We start from the raw sequence: 19,184 nt of genomic DNA, 5'->3' as shown, positions 1-19,184 counted from the left end.
ACTCGAGGAGGCTGACACAAGCCCCTGGACCCCATGGCAATCCCAAATGCCTCCAGTCGACACGGACAGGTGACATTGGTCCCCAGGGGCACCAGATGAAGAGAGATTCTAGGGAGGGTCCAGAAAGCGGGACCAGGGGGCACTGCGTCCAAGGGGGACGCTGGTGGTTTCAGCAGATCCGTGTGGGGTCTGCCAGCTGGGAGTGCGGAGGCAGGACCCAGTCTGCTCTGTGAGGCTGCAGGCTGGCCGGGGGCTAAGGCACCCCAGGGGGCTGCCAGGCGAGTGAGCGTCAGCCCCCAGCCCCAGGCAAGGAGGCCCAGGTGCCTCTGGGTCTCTTCTAAGGTGCTCAGAGGTAGGGGTTGTGCAGGACGGGCTGAGGGAACATGTGGCCGGCACTCTGACACATGCATCACGTGCCCCGAAAAGTAACCAGGCTACTGAGCAGTGTGCCGTGTCCCCTGTCCACCTCAGCCCTAGGAGCCCGGCCCTGCCCTCTGCAGAAGGCAGGCAGCCCAGTTGCCAGACCCTGGCTAGAAGGGGGTCCACAGGGGTAAGGGCAAAGGCCTGACACGCCGTCTCCTCTGCCTTCCCTGCAACAGTCAGTTACGAACCCCCAAGGAGTAGCGGGCTCATCTCAGGACTGTCCTTGGACCTGGCGGGGGGGGGGTGTGGGCCCCTAAGGCTGAACACGGGTTCCCACCAGGAAAGGGTGGAGGAGAGGACACAGAAGGGGTGAGGAGGGCCCCGAGCCCCGCCCCGCGGCCCGCCCCCCTCGCCCGCAGGTTAATAGTGGCATATACCAATTCTGTACAGAGATAGCCGCTTACATCCTCCACCTCCTCTTTAGGCTCACGCCGGGCGACGATGGCCTCGGACTTCACTCTGCAGGACCAGGAGGGAATTGTGGCGGGGGGGGGGGAGCGGGGAGGCCCCGCTGGGCTCGGGCCCTGGCGGACCCGTGGCCCAAAGCCCTGCTCAAATGAGCTGTGGCGGCCCCAGCAGAGGACCAGGGCTTTGGGGAATGGGGAAGGCGCAGCCAGCCGGCCAGCCCCAGGAAGGTCTGCCGCCCTCACAGGCCCCCCCGTGACACCTCCCCTTTCCAGCCTGGAGCCATAGGCACCCCCGCGGGAAACATCAGGCTGCAACAGAAGTGCCAGGTGCTGGGAAGGGGACCCAGAACTTTGCAGAACCCAGAACTGCATCCTCCTGAATGCACCTACGAAGGCAGCTTCCTCCTAAGGGAGACGAGGGGGCAGGCGGATGATGCGGAGGGGGCGGGGATGCGGGGAAGGGGGGCGGCTGGGCCCTGGCGGCTCCACGGAGCTGGAACTGGGGAGGGGCAGGCTGCAGGAGGAGGGCCGTGGGGAGCCGCTGGGGGGCGTGTCCTCCAGAGGGAGCCCGGAAAGGGGGGACCAGACTGGGGGCACGGTCTAGCCCGGCCCCTTCCAGGAGCCCCACCACCTCCTCCCAGGGCCCAGCCCCAGGCCCTGGCTCACCTCCTGAGTTCTTCCTCCAGGTCCTTGACGCGGCCCTCCAGCCTGAGCTTGGCCTGCCTGGCAGCTTCCAAGTCCCCTTTGAGCACCTCCTGCTCTCCGGACAGCTGGTCCACCTTGGCGATGAGGTCATTTTTCACCACATTCAGAGCGTTTCTTTGAGAAGGCAGAGAGTCGAGAAGTCCGTGTGAACTGCTGTGCACACAGTGTGATGGGGGCTCAACGGGGCCTGCCGGCTCATGGGGGTCTGAGCGGGGACCCCGCAGTGCAGAATGCGGGGAAGAGTGGTGACCCTGGAGGGGCAAGCTGGGCCATGTGGGTCTGGGCCCTCCCAGCGTTGTTACAGGGAGGCCCTGGCCCTGGGCAGTGGGTTATCTCAGTACCCGCGGAGGAAAGACAGCATTCTGGGTTTTTTTTTCTTTTCAGAGAGAGGGTAGTGGGGGGGAGGGAGAGAGTTCCAAGCAAAATGCATGCCCAGTGCAGAGCCCAATGCGGGGCTGGATCCCAGGACCCTGAGATCATGATCTGACCCGAAATCAAGAGCAGGAGGCTTAACCAACAGAGCCCCCCAGGTGCCCTGGAGAAGAGCGTTCTTACTTGGTTTCTAGAAGCTGGGAGTTCTCCAGCAGCAGATTCCCCACTTCCTTGCCCATTCCTGAAACAAAAGGCACAGAGGTACTCCCTGGGTCTGAGGCCAGCCCCTGACGCTACTCCACTTGTCCCACAGCAGCAGCCCTCCTCCCCAGGGGCGGCTCGGCCCTGGGGGGGCAAATGCAGGGGACAAGGCCCATGGGGCTGGCCTCTGGGAACCCCAGGGAGAGGCCTCTGCTGGTCTTCAGCTGGGCTCTCAGCTGGCAGCAGCTGGCAGGGACGGAGTCCCAAAGTAGCCCCCGGACGGCCCTGTGTGGATGGGCACGACAGCCCCGGCTGACCTGCACGCGTTCTATCCATGGGAGATCTGTGTACCGCGGGAGGGCTCAGCCGACACCAGGCCCACCGGGTGGCCTCAGTCTCTGTCCCGTCAGCAGCTCCCTAGCCCTGTGGTTTCTGAGGCCTTCGTGAGGCAGACCGTTCTCATAGCTGTCCCCAGGACAGCGGTGGTTGGAACCGTGGTGATGGGGACAGAGAAGACAGCACAGGACGGCAGAGAGCTCGGGGCCAAGGAGGGCAGGTGGCCTCCCTGGGGCACAGCAGCAGGGAGGGAGCGAGTGGAAGTGAGGACCGCACTCCCTGGGGTTGGTGCCCAGAGGGGTCCCCCGGCTCTTCTATACCAAGCCCCAAGGCGGACCCCACCACTAAGCTGTCTGCAGGCACGTCGCAAAAACTCTGAAATACGGGCACTCAGCCGTGATGACAGACCACCCCGAGAGCCCAGGGTCTGTCCCTCCCCATCACTCGCCCCCGTCAAGGACAACGGTGAGACAAGACCTACGCAAGCAGTGTGCCGGGTACGGGCTCTGACTGCTGTCTCCGCTCCTGTCCCTCGGCCTGTCCGGGGTCTGCTCTGAGGGAGGGCGCGGGGGACTCGGGACTTGAAACCAACCCCCCCACCCCGGGGCTAGGAGCCAGGAGAGCCTGTGGCCCCTGCTGGCCCCACCGCTGCCCCACCACGCAGAGCAAAGCGACCAGTTCGCAAAGCAGGAAGGTGTGAGGCCCACAGAGGAAGGAAGGAACAGGAGAAGCAAACTGAAATGGGGCCTTGGCCTTACCAAAGAAATCATGGCGCACTAGGAGAGCCATCCCAGTCCCACGGGAGCCGGGCGGCCGGGGCGGCAGGGAGACGGAAGGAGGGGAGAAAAAAGAAGCGCATTAAGCCTGTGTGAGCAGCAGGGGGGTGGCCCGCTCGGGCTCCTGGTCTCCAGGTTTGGGGTGCGCCCTGGAGCGGGATGGAGGGGTAGGAGATGCATGGAGCCAGCTCCTCCTCCTGGAAAAACCACCAGGCCTCAGCACCTGGGTGGTGAGGTGGAGGGTCAGCAGTGCTCCCAAGCCCTGAGCCGGGAAGGGCGGGGGTTAGGGGCGCGTGTCTGCAAATGAGGGAGAGTGGCGCCCGGCGAGCCAGCATGGCTTTAGCACACTAGGTGGGTGCATGTGGGTGGGCTCAGGCTCTCCTGCTGGGAGGAGAGGGAGAAAGCAGGAACTGAGTCCTCTGCCATGTGGGAAGAGGACCCCTGACTTCTGGAGTACATGCGACAGAGGGGAGACAACACGCAACTGGGTCTGCGGTCCCATCCGAACTGTCGCATGCTTCTGATGGCTCCATAGAGCCTTAGGAAATGGCACCGGGGGACGGCCGGCCTTGGAAAGGACGGGGTCAAGGCCACTGTCAGTGGGAAGTAGTAGAGCAAACCAAAGTAAGCTTCCGAGCGGCAGGGGAGCTGGGGAGCAAAAGCACGTGTGTCTTAGTGGCCTGGAAAGGAACCAGGAGGGGACAGGCTGCACAGCCAGCGGCGACTGGATGGCAGCAGGGAGTGTCCCAAGGACGCCGACCCACTCCAGCTGGACGCTACCGTGGGCAGAGGGGGACGCAGACAGACAGACGGGAGAGATACGCACCTGAGAACTCCCCTGGGGCCATGTCCCGCGAAGCAGAGAGAGACGGCGGGGGGGGGGAGGGAAGGAAGCGACAAAGGTCAGTTGGCGACTGGAACCAACAAAATAGATTATTTAAAAACAAACAAACAAACAATGCTGAACAGCCATCTCCACATTGAAAGGCGTGAAGGAGTACAAGCAGATGTCACCAGGCCCATGGGTGGTAAATCCCAATGGGGATGGCAACCCTACAGGAAGACAGGGACCCAGAGCACTGGGCCCCACACCTGCTCAGCCCTCGGGAGGGCGACATCTCTGCAGCTGACACCTGGGAAGGGGAGGGAGTGTGTGTGTGCACGCACACGCGTGTAAGGTATGCATGTGCACGTGTGAGGTACGCGTATGCCTACACGTGCGTGCGGGTACTTTGTGTGGGGCACGCGTGTGTGCACTCCCTGCATGGGAGTGTGCGTGTGCACGCGTGGGGCAAGCGCATGCGTGTGTGTGTACACGTGTGGGTACAGGTGTGTGTGTGTGCATGTGTGCGTGGGGTGTGTGCGTGCGTGGGTCGGTGGGTGGGGCAGTATGCCCAGGGTGTCCAGGCTCAAGACGCCTCCCCTGCCCTAGAGTGTGTGAGCTTGGCCTTACAGGCTCCAGCCAGCGCGTCCTTCAGGGAGGGCATGACCTCAGGGAGAGCCGCCCAACGACAAAAGGAAGCAGGTCCGGCTGGCTGACAGGGAGGGAGAGGGAGGGCAGGCAGCAGGGGCAGCAGGCGTGTGGGGCTGGCAGTGCCTTCCTCACTGGGGTCCAAACTCCTCTGTGCTGCCCAGCTGGGGACGGGCCACAACACTACCATTCTGCGGTCACTTCCCAAAGAAGCCAATAGTATAAAGTCACCTGACTTAAACACCAACGTATATAGTTTGGCGTCGGAATTTAAACAAGAAACAGGCGCCCTGGGTCAGAGGTGGATATGCCCTCGTCCCTGCTCCTTCCCAGGGCAGCCACCGTCAACAGCTTGTCTCCTGGGAACTCCCTCTGAATCAACACTGGCATTTCAAGAGCAAAATCATGACCAGGCTAGCCATGCTCCCACTTGAGGTGCTCCGTTTCCCCGACCCTCTCCCCCCCCCCCCCCCGGAGAAAAAGGCGGCCACCCCGGAGACCCCAGCCAGCAGCCGGGCTGCACCTGGCCGCGGCCTCACACCGCCACCTCCTGGCCATGGGGCACGGCATTACCCGCTGCGTTTCTGCGGATCTTCGGAGCAGTTACCTCCGTGTCCTCTTTTCAGTTCTGGATTGTTCTTGAAGTTTGAGCATCCTTTAGGCACGTTTGTTGGTATCTTCAGTGAATCCCCTTTTACCGAGCCCTCACCCTACTGTTCGCCACTTCTGTGAAGACTGGAGACCCCGTGGGTGGGAAACAATGTATCTTTCTGACGTAGCTCACCTCCCACCTGCCGGTGTTTTCCTCTGCAGCCACCGCCACGGGGGGCCCAGGTCAGGAACATAATCTCCAGCTGTCTTCCAGCTCTGCGACCTGGCACTTCTATGTTCAGGTCTTCAATCCAACTAGAAGTCTCGGGTGTACAAAGGTGGGGACCAGACTTCTTCTCCACGAATCTACCGTATTCCAGCGGCTTCGAGTGCCGCGTCTGTCCTACCCAAGTCCCCACGACGGCCCTGGCTCTCACCAGGAACTCACAGGGCCCGGCGGGGCTGTCGCTGGTCCCACCCGCATGGAGGCTTTTGTGCTTAGAACATCAGGCAACCCTGCAAGCTGGTTCTCTCTCAGAAATTTCTGGGCTTCTCTCAGGTTTGCCCTCCGGGATGAGCGTCAGACCCTACCAAGCAAGTGAGCTTGGGCCGGCACCGCGGCTGCTCTGCGCGTCACGGGAGGCTCACGCAGCTTGGCCTGCGCGTCTTGGCTCTCGAGACCTCTTTCCTGCTCATCGGTCATGTTTCCCAATTCTGGTCACACAGGTCTGTGACTTCCTCAAGGTCATTTCTACACACGTTCTGGGTTTGGCTGCCACGTGGCGGCACCTGTGACGTGAGCACAGCGCCGCAGAGAGCACACGGCCGGCCTGTGCCGTCCCTCAGGTGCTAAGTCGAGGTGCCTGGCTTCTCTTGAGCTCCCTCACTTGTGAAGGGGCCCACGGTCTCCCCAGCCCTCACCGAGTGGGTCACCAAGCATGGATTCCCTTACTCCCCAGTTACGCCGGCTCCGAGGGGCGCACTGTCGCAGGGAGGTGCCTCTGGGACCGGACGAGGCTTCACGTTCAACAGCCTGTCCTCCTTGGACTGGCAGCAAAGGCCTTGCTTTCCTGGAGATTTCTCCAACAACGGTGCATCTGGCAAGCCGCGGCGGGAGCTGAGTGAGACACAAGGAGACCTGCCTCTCCAGGGTCTTTTCCCTGCTCTCCTGCTACCGGAATTCACGGTCCAAATGCGGAGAGGTGCAGGGACGGCCTGAACAGACACCCAGAGCGCTGAAGGGTGCCCTCCTCAGCTGAGCCAAGGGCACCGCTGTGTTTCTGGGACCACAGGACCTTTCCATGGCAAAAACAGCCGCAGAATGGAGACTACCACAGCCCCTGCCGGCCCCAGGCTTCTCCGTGTAGCAGCCCCACTGGGTCAGGTCGGGTACCCAGCTCTCCGACGGCTGTCTTCAGAAAGACACACGGTGCCGGGAGATTGGGACTCCCATCCTGATGGCTTACCCTGGCAGACGGGAACGGGCCGCTCGGTGAAGGGACCGCAGCTGAGGCCACCTCCTCCCTCCACGTTGCTAGAAGACAGGTGGGCTCCTCTGCTCGGCTCCCTGCCAGCAGAGTGCACGGCACTAATCCCTCCTAACCCCTTGGTGCTGCCGGCCTGGCAGGTGCCTGTCATGCCCGAGGCTCTGGCAGGCTCCTCTACTCCCAAGAATGGGGGTCATTGCAGCCAGAACGAGGTGGTGCCCAAGGTGGCCACAGACATTGACACATGCTGAGCGTGCAGTGAATCACGACCCGTCACTCGATGATGGAAGGATTCGGATTTCCGCTTTCTCAGAACAAAGACCCAGCAGATGCGTGGGTTAGGTCTTCTCGCGAGGTCACACCAGGCACTCTCTGTTCTAGGGAAGTGACCCCAGGACATTCACCAGACACCACCTCCCTTCCAGGAGCTGTCCTACATCTACCTGGGAGTCATGACCCCGTGGCCTGCAGGTCAAGCTCACTGACAAGCACTGCCTGTTGTCCCGTTTCCTGCCATCACCGTCGATGCAGCTTCTCTAGGTCAGTGGCATCTGGAGTGATGCCAGAAGACCCCACAGCCCTGAAGATGGGAGGGAGGGGATAGCCCCATGGCCTGGAGCCGCAGGGCAAGGTGGGAGACTGTGGCCAATGGGAGGGACCAACAGGCAGGCTACCCAGAACCACCGGGCAGCGAGGAGGCTGCTTAGCACCGGTAATCCTGTAGAACCACGTGAGGAACCAAAAGCATAGCGGAAGCATCGGCCACAGTAGCCAAGAGTGGAAATGACCCATGGGGCCATCCGTGGACAAATGGATACGTGACGTGTGCCCTATGCAGGCAACATGCCAGCCTCAGCCATAAGAAGGAACGCGACTCTGACACCTTCCACAACACACGCAAACCTCAAGGCATCACGCTCGAGGAAAGAGGCCACGTGGAGAAGGACCATGGGTATGAGACACTCAGAGGGGGCTGCCGTGCAGAATGGGAAGCAGGGGAGTGGCCGCCAGGGCCTGGGGGCAGGAGGAGGGATGGGACTGCCCACGGGCACGGGTCTCCTCTGCTGGTGAAATGTCGTCTAACGTAATGATGGTCACTTGACTCGGAATTTGCTCCACGTGTTCCAAGACACGGGGCCGTGCACCTCGAGCAGGCCAACTGTACGGCGTGTCCCATGCCAACAGAGCTGCGACGAAAGGCAGAGCGGGTGGTCAGTCGGGGCTGCCGCTCTACGTCCGACCTGCTTTGGGTCCTGACTCTGCTGCTCATCCCGCCCTCCCTGACCTGGTTTCTTCCTCCATAACACACGGACAACAGTGCTACCCCAGATGAATGGTGGCTGTGCATGTCCAGCGCTGGAGACTCTTCCTGTGACCACGTTGCGGGGTGGAACCTTGTCGTGAGGAGACTGGCCACAGAGCAAGGTCCGGCGGGCTCTAGCTCTGCCCCTCCTGGACACTCCATTTCCCACCCCTGAGCACACCACAGGATGCCTCCAGCCACCTATGGCCAGGAACAGGCGTGTGAGGCTGGGCCTACAGAGCCCGGCATGGACATGCAAGCTGCTGGGTGCCTGTGTCTTCTGAGGGAGAGGGCTGTCATGGCTCATCAAATCCTCAAACGCTCACCAGCACACGGCGGCCTGCTGGGTGCTGCCCTCTCACCCGCATAGCCTCCACGGCGGGCCCCGGCCGAACGGTGCTCCGTCGTGAACACACGGCACGCACGGCTACCCACCACCTCCTCCTCCCGCCGCGGGAACCCTGCTGAGGCACGTTCCCTCCCGGGCCACCCCCAGCCCAGCGGGTCAGCGCCTGCGCCCAGCCAGCGCAAGGTCGGGCAGAGCCCCGTCGGGGAAAGCAGTGTGTGGCCGCTCCCGGGAGCCCACACCTTTACCCTGAGGCTCCCGCTCTAGAAATCTGTCGTAAAGAAGCCATCAGAAGGGTGGGCACACGCTTCTACCACAGGATCTACGAGAGCAATGGCCACACAGCAGTACTGAGGCCCAGGAGAGCGGAGGAACTTACAGTCCCGTGAAGGGACACGTGTGGAGGATACCAGTGGGTCGGGGGAATGGTGCCATCACCCACCTGACCCCCACAGCCCACGGACCGTGTGTGCCCTGGTGGGCGGGAAGGTGCCCCGACATGTCACAACAGGCCTCACGGCAGTGGCGTGGGGTCGCATGGTTTTACTCTGTTGGCAGTTTCTGACATTTGAGTACTATTAGAAGCACGTACTGCTTTTCCAAAAACAAAAACTAGAACGTATGTAGGGTTATCTGAGGCCCATAAAGGAGACTGGCGGTGTCACAATATTAAACGTGATTTCCCCTATTTAACTGTTTCTCAATGTTAATAGTTTATTTTTAAATAAATGTTTTTACCACACTTACGAGAAAAATCTCACTAGAAACACACACTGCTGCAGGCGGGCCTCCTCCTGCCCTTTCCCCTGGTCTCACGAGCGAGGGCCGACGTCCGGATCACACGGAACAGTACGCTCAAACGTCAGCGAGAAGGTAAATTTCCTATTATGTGTTTTCCGCCACAATTTAAAAACTAGCTGGAAAAAACTTCCATTTTGGGCCCAAGACATTGCTGGCACTGACGCCATGGGGAACTGCGTTCCTGGGAGATCCCCACGCCCCAAGTAAGGCAATCGACCCGGCAAAGCCCTAAGGCAAAGCGAGAGTGTGCCCGACAGAAAATGCCTGTTGGCGCCCTTCCCTCGTGGGCTCAGGCCTGGCCGCATCTGCCGCTGGAAACCCAGCCGAGCCACCCAAGACGGTGCCGTCCACACAAAGCAGCTGAGCGGGACACAGACACACTCTGCAAGTGCCCTCAAGTCCCTGACGGCAAACGGTCCCCAGTGTTAATCACAGGAGAGGGCCAGCAGCGGGAAAGCCGGCAGCAGAGTCCCAGATGGCGGCAGCCCTGCCCCCTTGGGCAGCAGGCGACCATGTCTGGGCCACAGCGCCTGCAGACGGCCTCACATGCCCCCCCACCCCGGTGGAATCGGCACCTCCCCTCACTGACGCGGCGGCCCTGGCTCCAGCTGCAGCCCCCGCCCGAGCCGAGGGAAGCGAGGAGCACCCGTCCCCGCGAGCCACCTCCACGGACATGGTGTGGGAAGTGGATGAAACAGAACCACTGGTCCCCTGACAACACAGCCACCGTCTGTCCCACAGCCCACCTCACTGGGAGGCAGGGGCCCAGTGCAGCTCAGGACCCCAGGCAGGGTCCCGGAGCTCCTGTCCCGCAGCCGGGCCTCGGGACACAGTCATGCCGCTGAGAGCACCCAATTTCCCGCCTGCAGTGCTGAGGGCCTCAGGGCGCTGCCAGCAGATGCCCGGGGTGCCCGACGCCCATCCCCGGACAGGGAAGAGGACCAGGAGTGAGTCTACATGGGGGACTGTCTCTGCGCCCATTTCCGACGCAGGGGCAGGGCCTTCCGGGGCTGACCACGGGCTCGCAGACGGCAGTGACCCCGCCCAGGCGTTTCCTTTGAGGACCGCTACGAGAAGTCTACCCGGGCTGAGCGCTCAAGGGCACGGTTGCATTTTCAGAGATAGAAGCTTCTCAAATTAGGAAGTAACGTAGCTGTGTGAACTCGAAAACCCACAGGACTTTATGCTTCACGTGGGTACGTTTTATGACGCGCGAACTACACCTCGACGAAACGGTGAGAAGCTCCGGGCTCACGGCGGACAGAGACAAGTCCCAGGCGCTGGGGCCCGGGGGGCTTGGGCTTACCTAGCAGGTCGGCTCCTTCATCTACGTCCCCGATGACCTCCGACCCCGCAGTCGACAGCTCGTGGTACAGGGAGTCCGTGTTGATGCCGAAAGCCTTGTTCACGATCCCCTGGGTCGGGCTGCGAGGACGCGCAGCCGGGAGCTCAGGGTGAGGGCCGGCGCGCACCGGCCGTGTGCGGGGCCCCCAACGCCGCCCACGGGGCCACTGGTGCCAATGCTGCCTGTGCAAGGCTACAAGGGACACCTCTGCCGAAGGCCCAATGCCCACAGTGAACACGGAGCCCACCCTACTGGCCAGACCCAGTGCTACCTGTTGCCCATGCGGTCAAGGCGGGGCTCCCGACTCATGTCCAGCTCTGGGGTGGACTCGATGATGTCTTGAACATCAGACCACTCGTCACTGCTGCCCATGCCTGGGGGACACACGGGAACCCCAGGGTTGGGGGGACACCCACCCGCTGGCCCCATGTCTGGACACCCCACACTGGACCACCGCCAGCCAGGGACCTTCAGGAAAGGGCTCCTCCCTGGCGGGTGGCCAGCTGGGGCCCATGCCCCAGAACCACGGCTCTTTCTCACGACCTCCGATGAACACAGCAAATGTCCTCTTCTCCTCCCCCCTCCTCTACTGAGTAGTCTGCGGGAGGATGGGGTGCACTGCCAGAGGCCAAGTGTGACCCCAGATCCACGTGTTGAAGTCATAGCCCCAGTGTGGGACTGCATTTGGGATGGGGCCTTTAAGGAGGTGGCGGTCAAATAAGGCCACACAGGCGGACCCTGACTCCATCCGACATCTGTGCCCTCATAAGAGGAAGGGCTGGGGACGCAGGCCCTATGCACAGCCAGGAGCGAGCATCGAGGGGAGCCAGCCCCGACACCCAGACACCTAGATCGCTCACTCCTGGGCCCCAGGACTGTGCGAAAGCAAGTGTCTGTGGCTTAAACCAACTGGTCTATGCTATTTGGTTACTGTGGCCTGAGGGAACTGATGTATCTGCCCAAACGAAGATCCGAAGATCCGTATTTGGAAGGGAAACCCCGGGGGGACCGTGGGGGGCAGAGCAGCAGGGGAGGGAGGGCAGGGGCGGGGCAGCAGGGGCAGGTGGATGAGTGCTCCCCACCGCAGCCCCAGAAGCCCGCCGGCGGCCCAGCACCTATGCTGACGTTCCGCATCTCCTGCGTGACCTGGACCTCCATGTTCCGGCTGTTGCGCTTCTCCCGCGCCCGCTTGCTGCCCTTCGTGCCGGCGCTGTAGTCCCCCAGGGGCTGCAGGCTCTCGTTGAGCGGTGTGACCGCGGCCGAGGGCACAGAGGACGTGGGCGTGTTGGACTTGGTGCCGGTGGTACTGGGTGTGGCAGCCGCCGAAGACTGGCCTGACTCGGACATCTCATCCTGTGGACACTAGGGCCAAACACAAGAAGGGAGAAGCTCGCCACATGGGTCGGCTGGCCCCGAGGCTCCCGGTGACCCACACCGTGCAGGGTCAGGAGGGCCTCGGCCACCTCCATGAGGCCTCCTCGCTAGGCTGCTCTAGCCACGGTAATACAGCATCCTGAGCCGCGACTGGAGGGGACAGGAGGAGCCCCGCTGCCCTCTCCCGCCCACTCCCTGGGCCCACCCGGCCGCTGCCTCTGTCTCTTTGGTTGCTGCAGTCTCCTTACGGAAAGGGCTTGGCTTGGGGCCCTCAGCTTGCCCGCTCCCCGGGACGGCCCGCCGATGCCGCATGTGATGGACATGAAGCTACACAGACACGGCAAGCAACCCTTTGCAGCCGGGGGTGGTCACAAACGAGGGGCAGCCCGGGGCGGGGCCGAGGGCTCTGCATGGGGACCAGGGAGGAGACCGAGCACGCCTTCTGATCAGGCTGTCCGGGCCGCGGCCAGCTGCTGCCGTCTCCTGCTCCCTGCGCTGGGCCCAGTCTGAGAAGGGGCGCCAACCTCCTGAGCACAGACACCAGGAAATGTGTAATTCTTAACCCCCAAGGCTCAAGTGGACCTCAAGGCCTGCCCTGTGCATCTACGTATATGCGGTCAAGCTGGAGTCCCACTTCCAGGGAATGGGTCCTCCTCCAAACACTCCAAGGGAGGTGAGATTATGAGAACCCGCAATCAGCTGTTGACCTTAAGTAGCTCCCTGCGGGGGCGCCTGGCTGGCTCCGACGGTGGAGCGCACGACTCTTGATCTCGGGGTCGTGAGCTCGAGCCCCGTGCTGGGTGTGGAAATTACTTAAAAAAAAAATAAATAAAAGTCTTTAAAAAAAATAAAGAAACAAACAAACAAGCAAAAGAACAAAAATCAGAACCTCCCTGGAGAGAGCACACTCTGTGTTCGTGAGGACAGCACAGGAAGCAAAGCCATCTTCTCCCACAGTCCTTCCTCGAGCAGCGGCGGACAGAACCCGTGAACCGGCCCACTCGTCTACTAACACTGATGTCCCGACTCACCCCGACTCGATCCTCAGTGGGCAGCAGCCCCCGCACACCCTGCTGCCCTCTCGGGGTACAGAGAAGGGGCATGGCTTCAGGAGGGGGTGCTGCTCCCGGTGCACACCCCACGGGCCCACAGCACCGGGTCACGTGGTTTCCACAGAAACGGTGCTTCTGGGAGCTCTGTCTTGCCTGGGGGGAGCTGATGGCAGTGGGTGTCCAGCCCTTTCCGTAAAGCTGGACACACGCTGGGACCAACCTACCCTCACCTTCACTGGGAAGGGCTGACCAGGCTCCCGTGGCTGCCTCTGGGGACCCGGGAGGTGGAGATAGCTGGGAATCCCTGACACCTGCCACTTCCTGACCCTCGTGGTCAGCGTTAGGCCAGGACCTGGGACAGCCAGTTGGGCTTCGTCTAACCGCGCCTCACATAGGACTCTCACTGTTTCACAACGGGGCCCGCCATATCCCCAGGGGATGCTTGGCGGTGTCGGGGGAACACCTGTGGCTGTCACGAACGGGGACGCGTGGAGGTGGGGAGTGTCTGCTCACCGTCCTGCAGGCCACCGGACAACCTCCACAGCTGAGGACCACCGGCTCAGATAGCTGCTGTGCAAAGGCAATGTGCCCCGCAGGACAGCCTGTGCCTCTCTCCCTGGAAGCTCCCTGGTACAAGCATTTTCTACCTGGATTCTACAGCTTAAGGCTGACTTGAGAAGAAAAAGTCCTTTCCTGAGAGCCTCTGTGAGGGAGCTGCCCCAGTGTCTGTCCACCCCACACGGCAGAGGCTCCCAGGTGTCCCAAAGGCAAGGGACGCCTCTGCTGCTGGCACTTGAGGAGAAATGGCCACAGGAGACCAGAGGCCTGGGAAAGTCTGGCGAGGACCTGGGGAGGCCAATGATGCGAGTCCACGCCTCTCAGAAGCACGCGCTTTCTAGAGCACCTTCCGCAAGGACGTGGTTCCCGCCGGCCCGTGCCTGGCCAACTCGGAACTGTGGGTTCTCAGTGGACCTCCTTGACCCCAGAAGTCACCGGGGGGAACCGTGCGGCGCAGCCTGGCCTCCCCCAGTCCCTGGCTCTCCCTGACCCTACAGGCCGCCATCTACCCACAGGGCGCTCCCCTGGCCACCACTTACCTAGCAGCAAACCTCTCAACCTCCTAAACACCAAGGTGTGGCAGTGACCTCCAAATGCAAAGGGCCCAAACTCTTAGCGGCCATTCCTCACCATGAGTGCCACAACTGTTTGCTTAAAACACTGAAAACACAGCACATAAAAACAAAAAACAAAACAAAAAACAACAAAAAAAATGAAGAAATTAGAAAGACCTTAAAATCTAAAACATGAAATAAAAAGAACGTAAACATGACTGAAAAAAACAAACCAAACACACCCACAAACTGAAACAGGAAACAGCGGGTTGAAAAGCAAGAGTGTTTGGACGGCGCGGCAGGAGAGACGCGGGAAGAAAGCCGGCCTGGCCGCGGGCAGGAGCCCCAGCTCCCGGGCCCCCGGCCTCAGCAGCCCCCACGGCTTCTCTGGGCACCGGAGCCCCAGCCGCAGGCTGGACCCCACCCGGGCAGGACAGCCCATAACAGGGGGCGGTGAGCGCCTGGGTCAGAGGTCGCAGAGACACGCCCAGGTCTGGAACGGAAGCTGAAGTGAGTGGGGTCACTATCTCACGTGGCGGGCAGCTTGAAGCCCCCGCTGGCAGGCAGGCTGGACACCCAGGGACAGAGGGACGATCAGCCACAAGCCGCAGCAGGAGGAAGCTTCAGGAGAAGGCCCGGCCCCACATCCGCCGGCTGGCCCAGGTCCGGAGTCCCAGGTGCTTTGCCTTCCGCAGGTGACCTCCCACGGCCCCTGTGGGAAGTGCCCCAGGCCTGGGGTCGCTTCCTCTAGTCCCAAGGGTGTTATCCTTACCTGGTGACGTGGCCAGGGCCCTAAGCGAGCGGCGGGCCAGGCAGAGTCCCTGCCCCTGGCTTTCTGAGGGGGCCTCGCTGAGGGGCGCGTTCCCTGCTTAGCCGCACACACTCTGGACGGCCACGTCCTGGGACTTGGAGACCCAGCGGTCATTAGCACGGACAGGCAGGGAGCAGCATCTAGAGCAGGGACGCTGGCTCCTCACCCTACCCCTCCCAGCAGAAGCGCAGACCTCAGACACCAGCCTACAAGACCTTCTGGGCTGGAGCCTTGGGGCGGGTCTGGGGGGCAGACATGCTCGTGCCCTAGAGCAAAGGCTCACTTGGCCAGAGCAGACGGGTGCGCCCTGGCTGCAGAGGCCCCGTCCGAGACTTGGACTCCCAAGCCGGTGCTCTCCTCTGGAGCTGGTACACCTCCACACAGCCCCACTACGCTGGGCGGGGGCGGGGGAGCTGCAAAGGGTTGTACACAAAGACACTTCCTGAATGAGCATGGGTGACAGGGAGGGACCCTCACTCCACGGCACGGCTACAAAACCTGGTAGCTGGAGCTGAACTGGCCGAGGTCACTCAGGTGCCAGTGGTCCCCCGCAGGCACGAGCTTGCCCCCCATCTGTGCACGTACCATGCCGTCGGCCAGGGGGAAGACGTTCAGGGAGGTGGGGCGCTCCTTCCTGCTGAAATGTGAGGGAGAGAGGAAGAAAGCGGATGTTACACGGGGCTCCCACACGGAGGACTGGAGGCTCTCTGGACACGGGGGGCCTGGCTCCGCAGACCGAGCCCCTCGGGATCAGGGCCAGGCGCGCGGGGCAGGGCGTGAGCTCCAGGGTAGCCCGGCCTGCACGGGGGCCACTGCACGTGGAGCTATGGGTCCCGTGTCACCAAAGCTGTGCCCGAGTTTCAGGGCCCTCAGCTGCTCTGCGGGCCTAAGGGGCCCCTCCCCTTGGGTGCACTGTCTTCAGTGCCCTTGTCTTTAGTTTGCTGCCACAGAGAGCCGCTCTACAGGTTAAGAACTCCCACGGCAGCGCCAGCACAGCCCCCTCAGCATCGCGGCCGGCACAGAGCGCTCCTGAGCGGCGACGCCCACCGTGACGGTCTTTCCCATGCGTAGCCCACACCTGCCTCTGGGTGGCCACCGGCCCGGCTTCTGCCTCCTGGGACCGGTCGGGAGGAACCAACCCTTCCACTCGGCTCTTCACTCTCTGCCCCCCCGAACCCTGCTCCTTCGTGAGCTCTCGGCGCACGTCATCGGCACAGACGTACGAGGAAAGAGGGCCCCATCCTTCTGTGGGTGTCGTGTCCTTTACAGCCCACGGGGGCCCTTTCTACTGCTCCATGCATTTCTTCCCGGTCGTCGGGGACCCCAGAAACCCCAGAGGGGTGTCTTTCAAAGGCGCGCCAGGAGACGGGGAGTGGCAGGTCGCCTGCTGGGCTTGGTCCCCGAGGAGACGCTCCCTTCAGCGTGGGCACCAGCGGGTGTGCAGCCGGGCCAGCTCCCTGTGCTGCCCCACAAGGACGCGGCGCACCCCAGAGCCGGCCAACTACCTCACAGCCCGTGCTGCTCAGAGCCGTCACGGTCAAGCATCAGAGACCCGCACACAGAGCTCGACCCCCAGAACTGCGGTGTGGGGACCGGCGGACGCTTCCTTGGGAATCCTAGGCGGCCAGGCCCAGAGGCTGGACCAGTCTGCAGAGAGAAGGCGGGCGGCGTCCCTGAGGCACCGGAGGAGGGGAGCGGTCGCGTCCATGAAAACTACCCACGGCCCGGCAGGCAGCTTCCTGAAGCACAGCCCTGGGAAGCGGGGGCCCTCTGGCTGGGGCCCCCGTGTGGTTCTGGGGGCCGGCCGGGGCTGAGCTGAAGCAGGGAGAAAACACAGAGTCTGGGTTGGAGTCCTGCCTCGTCCCATCCAAGGCTGGCCGGTGTGTCCTGTTCAGCAAGACGCTGCCTCCCGCGGAGCTGGGCCTGGGCTGCACTGTCCCGGGGGCTGGCGTGCGGCAGGCACGGAGCCGCAGCAGCAGCTGCGTGCTCCCGAGGGACTGGAGCCGCTTGCACCTCCACATGTCGGGGCCCGGGCCACCAGGAGGCTGGTTTCCTGTGGACGATCATAGGCCCCTCATATGCAGCCTTTGTCCCGCGACAGAGGACACGTTCTCTCTCATGCACGTCTCAGCTGAGTCTGCAGGTGCGTCCGTAGCTCAGCAGGCCCAAGGCTCTGCCCACTCAGGCTGCTGGCCGCCGCCAGCCTGCCCGCTCCCCAGTGTCTGGGAAGGCACCAGCCGCCGTGTGGTCAGCATGTCCCTGGAGGAGGGGCCCAGCCTCCACAGCCCCAGCGTCTCTCCCCCGAGGTCCCCAGGCCTGTCCTTCGCCCACTCTTCCTCATTGGGCTCCCACTGTCGGTGTGGGAGCCCCTCTCCTGGGGCCCAGCCCCACCGTGGGAGAAATGTACAGCAGGGCCCTTGGCCCCAGGCAACAGCTGTCGTCCCCAGGAATTGAGCCTCATCTTCTCTCTCTGCTCCTCACAGAGCCATGCATGTCCTGCGCCACAAGCCCTGGGAGCACATGCGGGCACTGCCGTTGGAGGCCTACACCCGTCCAGAGCTCGGCCACAGCGTCTCTTGTCGCACTCCTGCTGCTGCTCCTTTGGGAGATGCCGATGCTTGTCCAGAAGCTACAGCCCAGGGGAATTGCGCTGCCCGCAGAGGTCAAGGTGCCTGCAAGGACCACGGCCACGCAGCCGGCTCTGGGCCCAGGTCTGTCCGATGCCAGAGTGCGGGTCTCCCTCCACCCCTGCCCGCCGCCTCCCTGCTGCGCCAGCCCAGGGCTTCGGGCCCGAAGTCCGACCGGTGACCACGGATGTTCGCCGGGCTGGGGTCCCTGCGCCACTACCTAGTCTGGGGCTGTCTCGGGAACCTGGGGCTCGCCCATCTCCACGGCCTGGCCTCTAAGAGCCACACCGAGCGTCTTTGATCCGTAATATTGAGGCAGAGAAACTGTCGAGCAGCTCAAGGACCAGCCCTGGGCCTACAAGTAAGAACCACCAGCAGGACCGACTCTCCCAAGCCCCAGGGCACCCCGAGCGCCCCACACGGCAGCATGAACACTGGCCAGGCTTTACCTTTTCCTCCACGACTGGCGAGGACTGCAGGGCAGCGACAGACACAAGGGCAGCACACAGCGGCAACAGCACAGGGGGCGAGACGAGAAGACAGCATTAGATGGCACAGGTCGGGGACACAGGTCACACGCACTCACATGGAGGGTGAGTGCACGGCGGTGGGTTCCACTCCGCGCAAACACACGTGGAGACGCAGATGTGCACACGACAGACACAGGACACTCAGACCCGTGACCTCTCCACTGAGCTGCCGGCCCACGGCTTGGCACACACACTCAGTACAGGCCGGTGGGCGAGTGTCGTCTCCAGAGAGCTCAGGCACACACACGCTCACATTCGTGGGCCCACGCACGCTAACCGGGATTTCTAGACACACGCATTGAGAACACCAGGCCAGGAGTGAAGGAAAACCTGTCTGGGATGGGCGGTGACAGTGGCTCCTGGCACTAAGGATGAGGCCCCTGGCAGAAGCCGGAGACACTGAACCAGGGAGCTGGGGCACACGTACTTTTTTCTCCCCAAAGAGCTGTGGCAAGGCAGGGGACACCCAAGGAAGCAGGCCCGTACACGGGGCGGCCTTCCTGTAACCCACAGAGGCAGCAGCGCCGGCGACAGAGGCCAGCACTCAGCGTGGCGGGAGAAGGCTCCTGCTTCCTCCACTTCCACCCGCCTTCCCCGGGCGAGCGTCGGGCGGGGCGGCCAGACACGCACAGAGCGCCCCCAGAACGTCTGGGCCGCGGGGAAGCAGCTGCAGGGGCGGCATGAGCCTGAGTCCCAGCGGGTGGCTGGCTCCGTGGGGGCGGGCAGGCAAGGCGACGGGGCAGCCTGGACCCACAGCACCACCCCTCAGCCCCAGGCAAGTGCTGTTCCGGCCACCACCCCACAGAGCCATGCTCCTCTTCATGGCCAAGGGGACACGGTGGAGGCGGGCCATGTCCTCAGAGGTGTCGGCTGACAGACCAGATGCCTTCTTCCTGCGGCAGGAATCTCTCACACGTGGTGGTGCTCTGGCCCGGGAAGGCCTATTACCAGAGTGCGGAGAGCCTGGACAGCACGCCGATCGCCCAGCCTTGGGGCGCCCTCCGCGGGAATCTGGACCAGAGCCCCTCCCTCTCCTAGGCATCCGTTGTGTCCGTTTTACAAATGAAGGGGCTCCCGTGGGCCTCGGCTGGATATGGAGAAAAGACCCGCCAGG

General features: G+C 62.8%; 1 protein-coding gene across 21 annotated transcripts in view; it reads right to left on the bottom strand.

Moving 5' to 3' along the window:
- MAPK8IP3 (mitogen-activated protein kinase 8 interacting protein 3) overlaps positions 1 to 19,184 on the bottom strand; it is a 45,437-nt gene that overhangs the window by 8,289 nt on the left and 17,964 nt on the right. For 2 of the 21 annotated variants that reach the window (XM_032846078.1, XM_032846082.1), the window contains exons 5-14: positions 17,990 to 18,013; positions 15,412 to 15,550; positions 11,680 to 11,926; positions 10,836 to 10,938; positions 10,526 to 10,644; positions 4,047 to 4,058; positions 3,203 to 3,220; positions 2,091 to 2,148; positions 1,497 to 1,649; positions 801 to 882 (exon numbers count right to left, since the gene is read on the bottom strand). In XM_032846078.1, the coding sequence (XP_032701969.1) occupies positions 801 to 882; positions 1,497 to 1,649; positions 2,091 to 2,148; positions 3,203 to 3,220; positions 4,047 to 4,058; positions 10,526 to 10,644; positions 10,836 to 10,938; positions 11,680 to 11,926; positions 15,412 to 15,550; positions 17,990 to 18,013 (955 nt within the window). The other 19 variants (XM_032846085.1, XM_032846091.1, XM_032846079.1 and 16 more) reach the window with 19 other exon arrangements.

The sequence above is a fragment of the Lontra canadensis genome, unplaced genomic scaffold (assembly GCF_010015895.1).
Source record: "Lontra canadensis isolate GAN:19392208 unplaced genomic scaffold, GSC_riverotter_1.0 scaffold171, whole genome shotgun sequence".
Lineage (NCBI taxonomy): Eukaryota > Metazoa > Chordata > Mammalia > Carnivora > Mustelidae > Lontra > Lontra canadensis.
The sequence above is the reverse complement of the archived record's forward strand: the minus strand, read 5'-3'. Positions and strand labels throughout refer to the sequence as shown.